General features: G+C 35.5%; 1 protein-coding gene across 1 annotated transcript; it reads right to left on the reverse strand.

Moving 5' to 3' along the window:
- Positions 1 to 3,477: 3,477 nt before the first annotated feature.
- LOC589229 (dehydrogenase/reductase SDR family member 12) lies at positions 3,478 to 10,833 on the reverse strand. Its single transcript, XM_788879.5, has 9 exons — positions 10,707 to 10,833; positions 9,434 to 9,607; positions 8,450 to 8,583; positions 7,883 to 7,965; positions 7,316 to 7,411; positions 6,715 to 6,858; positions 6,215 to 6,322; positions 4,940 to 5,168; positions 3,478 to 4,083 (listed from the first exon to the last, which is right to left on the reverse strand). Exons 2-9 carry the CDS (start codon positions 9,565 to 9,567, stop codon positions 3,968 to 3,970), a joined length of 1,044 nt encoding a protein of 347 aa, XP_793972.3. The 5' UTR covers positions 9,568 to 9,607; positions 10,707 to 10,833; the 3' UTR covers positions 3,478 to 3,967.
- Between the last annotated feature and the right edge of the window lie 374 nt (positions 10,834 to 11,207).

An 11,207-nucleotide genomic window follows, 5' to 3' on the forward strand; every position in this document is an offset into this window, starting at 1 on the left:
CTAGCATATACATTGTATAAGTATTGGTGTATACTGCAAGGTTCTGGAATCATCAAAATGATAAGAAATTTGGCCCAGTCTTGGTAAAGTTACAAGCACTGTACACAGACAGATGTATATGAGACTATGCGACACGTGCATGACACGTGCACAATATCTATCAGGTCCAAATAGATATAATAATTTACAAAATATATCAATTAGTAGGCAGTTCCCCGGCAAATTTGTATCATCACGTATTAGTCAAAACATATTCTTTCACATGATTGGTAATAAGAGCTTCCATTTCATTTTTTTAGAGGGGGGCATTTCCAAAACTGGTCTTTACCTTTAATAATACAGGGGGATAGCAGGCACTTTTAATACTGCCTGTTAAGAACCAGGAGGGCATTAACTTTAACTGTTTTACATACTTTCTGGCCCTCAGCAGGCATACATGAAATCAACCAGGGATGGAGACCTAGCTAGAATTTGACTATTTAGTAGAGAATAAAATTGATCCTACATTCAGTCTATGAGGCTTAACAGTAGAAGAGAGATTGGTGAGGGTTGTACATGTGTGTGGATATCAAATTCATGTTGTGCTCTCTTTTCCCAGCAATCTAATGTCATACTCCCATTTTTGGGGAAATAATTATGCATTATCAAGTTTTAACTAAATCTTTGTTCGCTCCTACCTTCAAAAAAGAAAGGCATATAGCAAGGTTTTGTGAAGTGTAAGCCTACTTGCAATCATGTTGATATTGATTACAATTCTTAACCCGATTGCTTCGGTCTTATTTCTTTGAAAGACTCGTCCATCAATGAGGTTTCAAACGTTCAACCATATATTAACATGCAAGATGTGCTCATTAACATGTACCTCAATTTAGTTGAATGAAGTGAAACAAATGCTCATAGATCTCACAAGCTCTTTGATTGTTTCATTAGGTTTTCATTAGACTTGTGCCTTGTTTTGTTTGGGAAATATTTGAGACCCTGCTTATAACATAGACCTACTAAGAATGGACTTTCAACGAAGCATGGACCTATATGCTTACAACCACCTCCATTTTAAAAGGTGTCCCACTATTGCGTGCTTGGATATTCATATATTGTAATTATTTACCCATGTATGCTGAATCTTGTTTTGAAAGTGGAAACTAAATGGAATCAAATTAAAATGGAAAAAAAATGAAAAAAAGATGACACATCCGTTTTATTTTAGGTTGTTAAACCAGAAAGCAGAAAGAATTACATGCATCTTTTAGCGGTTAGTCACCACATTTTTGACTGGGAAATATCAGTTTTGTTTACCCAGATACAACCTAAAGGTTATTAATCTTGGATTTGTCTTGTGCTGTGCATGTAAGATATATTACTTGTAAATGTAAATAAATATAAGAGTTATCCAAAATACCGCTGTCTTTTGATGTCATCTTTGTGTTCCTTGCCATGCTATTTCATTCTGACATGTATCTTTTTTTTTGGTGAGGGGCAGTGCCTGAATGCATCAGTTAATTCCAACTTAACACATTATCTTTACCCTTTATTTTCTTCAAATGTCTAAATACATTAGTAACTACATTTATCAGACCTTTTATCTCCATATAAGTACTGAAAGTACAGACTTATTCCAAAAAAATATTGACAGATATTTATTTGTTAGAATATGCTTTTATCCTTTCACTTACACACCAGTATATATGTTATTTTTTTCCAAGAAATTCTTGGTGAAAGAATCTTGTATGTGACAAAGCAGTAATGCCCCATGGGTACGAATGGGTCAATTCAGACTTCTATATCCCTACAAAAAAAAATCAGTGTATGGTACAACAAAAGTTCATTACATCATATAAATCTTTATTTTCCATCTTTTTTATTTCATTTTATTACATGAAATACATTACATAATACAGCACATACATGTTTACAAACCAAATTAGTATTACACAGTTACAAGTCAGTTTCAAAGAATTAGCAGCATGAATACACATACGAAATGAAATGTACATCTACTTCATTTTTGCACCGATCAAGAGATTCAAAATTGCATTCATCAGACAATATTCTTTAACTTTTAAAACAAATTATCTTGGGTATGATTGTTTATTTGCAAGTAACATTTTAAGCCGAGTTGGAGTATATCGGACTAAATCTGAAAAACAAGATATTTGAGAGAATACAAATGATGAATTATATTGGCAAATGATAAACGATTATAAATGACTGTTATATCATTTTCTTAAATAACCGATCTAATTGTTCATAACATTAAGAATAGATGAACAAGGAAGTGACCGATTTCAATATGCAATGTACATGTAGTACAAATATTGATTTCGAACAGGTCTATTACTGTGAGAAAAAAATAACTATCCTAAAAGGTTGTTTAAATCAAACATCACATACATCGTGGTGTAGGTTACATTTATGTACACACCACAATAATTAATTTCACAGAATATTTATTTCACTCTTTCATTCAAAGCAAATTTCATACCGAAACCTACTATTAAGGAAAAAAGCAGAAACGCTGGATAACTGAACGTGTCATGTTTGGTTACTGCATGTCATTATTGAATGAGGCAGGAACTTTGTTTGCAAATCGCCATGTCCTATATCTCAATGACCTAGCTCAGTAACTACTACAATCGTATTGCACTAATTTTCAATAATTTTTTTACCATTATCAAAAAACATCAGTTTACGGTTACGGGCATCATCATTTTAATTTACGAGTCAACAAACCATCGAACTCTAGATGTCAGTGGTTTACGCGAAATCAGTCAAAAATGTAGGACAGGTAATCCCATAAAGGGTTGACCATTCCGTATGTCATCCTGTCTCATTGGGCCCATTTACATTCATAATTTCTGCATATCTCTGGAGTTAGGACAGTAAAATGTAATAAAACATGTATAAATGTAAAACTGTCTTAAAAGTATCAGAAAACTATAGCTTTTGTGCGATTATAGAAAGACTGAAAAATCGAGGAATGACAAAATGCAAAAAGAGGTATTTTACCCCCATACTTTCAAAAATGGAACATTAATTGTCGTTTAGAAATCAGGCACACTGTTAAACCCTTGGTTTGAATCTACATCTTTTTTATTGAAATAATTAAAGGGAAATCCTACCCAAATAGACAACTACTCTAAAAAAAAAAAGCAGAAAAATCAGAGAAGCAAACCGATGAAAGTTTTAATTAAATGACTAAATATAAGAAAGTTATGAATTTTGAAAGTTATAATCACTATACGTATGGACACTTCAAATTAGCTGAAAGGGTAATGTCAATGTGATGTAGTGCCAGGCTACTTTCCCATCTGTTCCATCATATAAAATGACTTTAAAAATTCATCACTCATGAGGGTCTATTCTTTTTAGAGGACCTATGCTAATATAATATCTATAATATATTTGTGAGTAGCGGCCCAAGGGAGAAGGAACTTAACAGAAAAACATAAATTAATTTTATTTTTGTACACGGCAAATGGGAGAGTTGTCCACGTCCTACGTCACAATCCACTAACCAAACTATCGATTTGAGATTTGCATAGACTTAGTGATCTCATATTTCAAACAGTCATAACTTGCTGACTATTGTTCTGATTCATTTCAAACAAGGGTTGGATTGCCCTTTGAAGTAGACATTGATATAAATGAAATATATATCATATACATGAATGAAAGCTCATGATCTTAAGAAATTGAAAAGTTTCCCAGGAGAGAAACGGTGAACTGGTAGGTAGGATGACGAAAGCCTTTATGACATCAATTGCCATATGCCCTCAGGGTGACCATATGGTAGCAATACTCCCCAGGGAGTGGAGATGTTGCGCACTGTGCATATGAATTCGATGACCAGGGTGATAATACTATCAGTATAGCGCTTAGATACAGTATTTCGAATTAAGCGCTATATAAATCCTGATTTTTAATCGTATTCATGTCCTGACCATGGCACTTTTACGCTGTCACAAGCTTATTCTTTGCTGAACTTTGCAGACATGTCTTCTAGTATCGTCATGAGTTTCTCTTCATCTCCAGCTGATGATTTGGTCCATGCCAGAGGAAGATGCTTCGACTGAGGTTTGCGATCTGAAACCAAGAAAACATAAAATATATATGAAAATAGGACCTCAAAGGAAAGGGCAGGAACATTCTCTATCAATTAACAGAGTAAACAAAGAAAAGAAGTAAGGTTAACATAAATTGAGTGCATGACAGAGAGAAATAGAGAAGAGAGGAGAAAAATACTTCACTGACAAATACAAACAGTAGATGTGACAAGACAAATCAATTTGACTGAAGAAACAGAATGATAGTGTTGACAAGAGAAAAAATATGAGAAAAAGATATGTCAGTATGGGCCACAATACCAAGATATAGAATTCTGGATACATTCAAAAGAAGATATTCACATGTAGGCCTGTTATCACCATGACCAGTACAGCAAGACTCATTAACAGTAGACGAGAAGATTGAGAGGGAGAGGCAATGGAAGAGAGAGAGAGAGAGACATACAGAGACAGGAAGAGAAAGCACAAAAGAGAAATAAAGATAGAAAATAAAAGAGAACAAACACAAAACAAATAGAGAAATAGGGAAGGAAGGAAGGTAAAAGAAAGACAAATGAATAATACACCAGGCGAGTGTTTCACATAGACTAAGATCAAATTTAGGTTGGAATTAACTATGGCAGGCCATTCATGCCACTAGTTCCTCTAACCATTCCCGGCATTGGTTTCTCAAGGGTTGTATAAATCATGGTCAAAAATCCACACAATTTTTAAATATTGTATAGTTCATTATTGAAGAAGAAAATATTATCTAAAGATCATAACAGTGAGAGCAAACAGTGGCATGAATGACCTACCATAGTTAATTCCAACTTAAAGTCGATTTTAGTCTTTGTGAAACACTCCCCACAATCATCATAACCGCTATGACTTACCCAAGTAAAAGCCTCCACTCTCTGCATCCAACGGAGCCTTAGCCAGGCACAACCAAATGACCGTGTCTGCTCCCTGCTCTGGGGATCTCAGTTTATCCTTAAACCTTGCATGGAAGTCTGGCATGGAGTTCTGTACAGCCGGTGTATCAGCCCAGCCTGGATGCATCGTGAAGAACTTGATCTCGGGGTACTTCTTGGCCCACTGCTCCGTCATGATCACTTGCTGACGCTGTGAGTCATTTTTAAAATATGACAAAATTAAAGAAAAGGAGAAAAGAGTGATAGGCACCAGTGGCAGAAAATAGAAGCAAAAGATATGAAAATCACACGAAACAACACTTTCATTCATGATTACCAATAAATTATCTCTTTTAACAAAATTATTGCATTCTTTGGTCATTTGATCCACAATCAAACAAAACAGTACAAATCAAAAATTAGATTAAATCTATCAAAATAAAATTTGTTGATAATGTTAGGAGTTTTAATAAGTTCAAAGATAAAGACGAGTTCTGGACATGCAATAGGATCGTAAAAGAAACCGCCTGGAAGCAATTTAGAAATGTTGATTATGAAGTACATACATGTAGGAATTGGTGCATACTGTGAGGTTTGGGAATCATCAAATAGAAAAGAAATTGATTCAATCTTGATGAAAACCAGAAGTACTCCATGCCAAATTGGGTATATGGGACTACACAAAAGTGGGATGACTTTTTGGTCCCAACACATCAGCTAGTTCTTGTCTTCATATTTTTTTAGTATGAAGCCATTCAAAGGGCAATCCTATTCAGGGGACATTTCTATCAAGACTTCATCAAAAACTGACATAAAAAGATTTTGAAGGCTCACAATTTTTAAAATAATAATAATAATAATAATAATAATAATCATTTAAAGTCCACTCCAATTTTATTAAGTTAAACCGGAAATGGAAATTCTTTTTGCCCAATTGATCATGAGCCCGGCAGCCACTAAACAGCGCTAGATCGACGTTGCTATATCCCTTATTGTTGAACGCCAAACAATTAACCCACGACCTCCTGGTTGTGAGGCGGACGCTCTATTGACTGAGCCAACACACCGGTTTTTTCCCTCTATAACTGAATTCAACAGTCTCTTTAAGCCAGGTCAATTACTTGCCAAAAACTTTTGATAATGTGCTTCTTTTTTTAAAGAGACTGTTCAACTTGTAACCCCGCATTCTTGGGTCGATGAAGAAAAAAATATGATGACAATTTTTTTTCTTGCAGGAGACAAAGATTCTGAGCTTACTTTTTGGTTTGCATACGACATCGTTCCGTCAAAGGTGGCCGTCTTCTCACTTTGTAAGTTATTCAGATCAAGCTTCTGTGTGTACATTCCACCTGAAGATACTGTTATCTGTGAAGAGGGTCAATTGTGAATATTAGGGGAATTCAATAAGAACCTTTTGTCTGTTTGGAGTAAACAGCTACAATTGTACCCAGTATAATAAATAAAACAAGTAATATAATAATAATAATGATAATTATAATAATAATGATAATAATAATAATAATAATAATGATATGTCTTGTTTACCCAGGGTAGCCTCATCAGTATTCATACAGTTCTACCTGAGGACCCTACAATCATACCATTACCCCTGCTTTAACCGAGCTACCATGAAAAAGTGCTCAATCATTCGAGGAATTTCTTCCTACCGGGTACCCATTTACCTCACCTGGGTGGAATATGGCAAATATAGATTAATGTCTTGCCAATGGACAATAGTACCGTGGCACTTTACGTACCACTCTCGAATTCTCTGCTTTCTGTAGAACAGGTATGAGATGTGATGTGAGGATGTACGTCCCTAGGGCATTTGTAGCAAAGTTGAACTCATACCCAGCGGAGGTCATCTCACGTTCATTCACCATGCAACCAGCATTGTTTACCTAGAGTGGAATAAGAATATTGATGACATTTATGGGCTGGTATTCATGTAAACTCATAGAAGTGAGACAAGGCTCATTGAAAACCTAAAATGTGCATGGTCAAATATTACAATTATACAGTGAGGCATACCTCTGTATCCTCTCTAGATCGACAATGGCTGAGAATAACTCTTAGTGACATTATGAGATAATGATGTATACAATGTTTTTATAACTCACTTTACTTTTTTTAATACACGATGTTGTCGGTCTAAGCCTGTTCATCAATCCAGGATTCTTCCATGGTTACTGCTATTTGTGAAGGGAGGAGATTGTGTGCTAACATGAGACAACAGACAACACCTAGACCGGCTCATACAGAAGGCTTGCATTCTTTGACCAGTGACTATCAAGTCTATTCTTAAACACGTTGACGAGTTGGCTATACAAAGTATGTGACAATCAACCAGTAACTCACCAGAACATGTAATTCCTTTCCACTTTCTGCAAACTCCTTGGCAAAGTCTGATACTCTCTGTGAGTCTGACATATCAACAATGTGAAGAAACACTTTCTGGAAAGACCAATTAAAAAAGAACGTCTTATTAGCAATATATATAATATCTGTTAACTTTTTAACACAAAACATTTTGCATGTAATAATAATATTGATAATAATTATCTTGTATATACAATTAGAAAGATAACACAATGAGTAAAAAAATTAATCTATATCTCTATGAATCAATTTATATAGTGATTGCTGGGTTGTTTATTCCTTGCCTCTCCTGAGAAAGAAACCTCAAAATTATGATTTTTCTATTTCAAAAAACAAATTAGTCTAATTCTGCTGAGAGGGGATGGTTATTATTTCCCTCTGATTTCTTAATTACTTGTTTGTTCTAATTGTGTCTGTCTATTTTTAATGACTTATTTTCCTGAAAATCCATTAAAAGTGTCGCATTAATTACCACCCAAGAGTATGTTTTCTTTGAAATGTATATTTTATCTCCCAGTATTATGAATACTTCTTTGTATAACGTACCTGATTTCCTGTAGTAGTTTCAATCTCTTTCTTTGCTTCCTCTCCTCTCGTCTGATTCCTACAAATCATATGTACTGTGCCACCTGGAAAAAAAGAAAAAGAAAGACAATGAAGGTGTGGCTTTATGGAGTCTTCACTACAGGACAGCCAAAAAAATCCAAAAACATTCTCAACTTTGTCTAATCAACTATTCATGAAACCTTGTGCAACAATGGGGTCAACGTACAACAGAAACCCAAATTATGTATTCTTTTATCAATATTTGTCCTCAAACACATCTTTTAGGGGGAATCTTTGCAGAAGTGTGTCTTAAATGACATCCTATTTCACATTATGATACAATTCAAGTGAAATTTTGCCCTCAAATTTTTGGCGAATTTGGAGCTCCCAACACTTTAGAGGGGATTTAAGCTGTATTTGTGTTTATGGCCTGTATGCCTTGCTTAGAATCACATATTCCTTCTATTTAAGTGCTCAAACATCAGTGGATTTGGGGTGTGATTTAATGTATTCTAATGACATACAAATCACTCTCTTCAAAGATGTGGTTCCCTTTCTTTAAGTTACCTCTTTGTGCCACTGCTAGAGCGGCACTCTTGCCGATACCACTGTTAGCACCAGTGATGAGGAATGCTTGGCTAGAAACATCAACATCCAATGCTGCCTTGTCAAACGACTTTGCTGCGTGCTCATAGCCACTCCTGAATATATCATAAATAGTAAAATAATAAAAATGAAAGAGAAAGGGATTATTACATTTGGATAAATCAATTTAGTTGTGAGTTCTATTTTTGCTTTGTATCTGGTAGAAGTAATGTGCCTAGATCTAATCATAATTACTTTTCAATTCCATATTTTTCAGAGAAGTACTAAACAAAATCTAGGAAGTATTTGAATTTGGATGATTTAGTGTGGACTGGACCATACTGTATTTACCATACTGTTAACTTTGGCAAATTTTTTGTTTGTTTTTTTGCAGCGATAAATTTTGTGAGTTGCAACATTTTATCGTGATGATTAATTCACTGAATGGCATGAAACTTTTGCATATCAGCACATAATGCTTGATTCATGAATGAAAAGCATTGCTTGAGTCATGAAATAGACCAGTCTGTAGTTAGCACATAGTCAAAATGACCTAAAAATTTCCACTCATTTTGTACTCGTAACATTAGGAACCAGAGCACTATAACACTGAGTTCCCAGGACATATATTTATTCAGATGGTCATATCTCAGCCAATACTTAACATATTCAATTGGTTTTCAACATTCAGACATTATTTTTGATGCTCTTTTGGAAAATACAGAATAAATTGGGAAATTCTAAAAATAGATTTTTATGATGTACTCTATTGCCTTTGCTAAAAGCCATAAGGATGCTCTGGCTGGCAGATAAAGAACAAACATTACAATACTAGTTGTTTAAGATCAATTAATCTACTAATGTTTACACTAGAGCTTAAAAAGTCAGGAGGTTGGCCTCCATTGACCAATGTAAATTCCAGCTGACCATTAATATCTACATGTAGTGAACCTCAGAATAACTTACTTGCAGAATTCTCGAAGTCCCTTGACTATGAACACACTGTTCCTATAGATACTCATGATGGAACCAAACGGCCAGAAACATCCAATCAAAACACCAAATACGCACAGGAATAGGACAGTCTTTGGTAGGTGCATCAAAGCAGATCTTCTGCTTTCTTCCGTTATCTTCAGAGGACTATAAGGAATACATCAATTGAGAAGAAGAACAAAAATATTTATATCAATGATGGTAACAAGATAATGAAAATGAATGCAACTGTGTTTCCACTAGTTATATCTCCAGTTCAGTTTATTAAATATACCTGTTACAGTACAGTGTACACTAAAGATCTACATTTTTACGTAGTTAGTATGGTAAATTATTCTTTGGTTGTACGGGGTATGCAGGAGTACTAATAGCTAATTTGGTTGGCTGCAATCAGAATGAAAAAATTTAAAATTCTGATGTGTTCGACCCGGTGCATTGAAGAGTACTAGAGTACTAGATCTAGGTGACCCATAACTGCCTGTTGAAAGGCAAATACTTGATACTTGATGGAGTAATCCCTTAAGCAGCTCGCACAAGGAGCTATACTGTTAGTGTTAGTATACACTGGGATGGTAAAAAGTATTGAGTATCTAGACTACAGCTACCTATACAGCTAGTCCGTCTCCCAGATGGAGAAAATTCCACTTGCAAACAACAAGAACTGCATCTGAATTGATCAACTTGCCAAAACTCACTTTGACTTCTTCTTCAAAGACTTTTCGGCGCTAGTGTAGCAAGGTATCCAAAATATAGCCTACTAAAACAGACCCCAAATTTCAGACCCCTAACCCTAACCCTAACCCTAACCCTAACCCTAACCCTAACCCTAGACAAACACGAAATTTGGGGTCTAAAATTTGAGGTCTGTTTTAGTAGGCTATATTTTGGATACCTTGCTACACTAGCGCCGACTTTTCATTGTCTTGTGGCGACCAATTATCTTAAACTCATTATAAATGTCGTAGACTAGACGCTCATAGACCCTAACAGAGATCACAACCAGTTAATAATTAATAGCAGCCAAGCCAAGGAAAACGAATTGGAACTTCGCCCGAGCTATAATACCGCACCAGTCCCAGTTCGGCTTTACATTTAGAGAACACGCTACGACTGTAAAATCTGTACGCAGTCTGTAATTCATAACAACTCACCGAGTCTAACTCATAATATTCTGCTACAATTCTCTCAATCTTAATTACTGCTAACCATAACAAAAGATATAAAAATACAGATTATACTCCAATACCTTTATGAACCAGAAACACAGCAACCGGTCACTCCACTGTTTGTTGAACTCGTAGTCGTATGAATATGTTCACACTGCACTTTTCAAATTACACAACATTATCAGCTGTTCATGACGTCACAGCAGGCGCTCTCGTTGTATAAGAATGACGTCATGATAACTTTCATCCAATGAAAATATGTAATTCGATCAAGTTCCTCGCCAAATATGAATTTGTAAACGGTCGCACTTGACACTTGGTGAGGTAATCCCTGAAGCAGATTTTCCAAGCTATACTGGGATTAGACCGAAAGCTTCAGTCTCTATAATCGTCGGTTGTTTCACTGAGACTACGTCTGGCTCCACTAGACCTCCGGTTATAGAGACTGAACGACTGCCTATGCCAGCCTGTGTTGAACTTATTCCGCTAGATTTTAGCCGCTAGGCCCCTCCCACAAACTTGCCACGGCCGTATTGTTATGCCCCCAAAATCCCCCAAAATGTCATTTTACCTCGTTCATT

This window comes from Strongylocentrotus purpuratus, unplaced genomic scaffold (genome assembly GCF_000002235.5).
Source record: "Strongylocentrotus purpuratus isolate Spur 01 unplaced genomic scaffold, Spur_5.0 spur5_scaffold_12, whole genome shotgun sequence".
In the NCBI taxonomy this organism is placed as follows: domain Eukaryota; kingdom Metazoa; phylum Echinodermata; class Echinoidea; order Camarodonta; family Strongylocentrotidae; genus Strongylocentrotus; species Strongylocentrotus purpuratus.

Excerpts from the sequence above, each read along its gene's own strand:
- LOC589229 (XM_788879.5), bottom strand. The coding sequence starts at position 9,567 with ATGCACCTACCAAAGACTGTCCTATTCCTGTGCGTATTTGGTGTTTTG. Across the intron at positions 6,323-6,714 it reads AAGCAGAGAATTCGAGAGTG|ATAACAGTATCTTCAGGTGG; the intron begins GTACGTAAAGTG and ends CCCTCTTCACAG. Across the intron at positions 4,084-4,939 it reads GAGTGGAGGCTTTTACTTGG|ATCGCAAACCTCAGTCGAAG; the intron begins GTAAGTCATAGC and ends TCTTGGTTTCAG.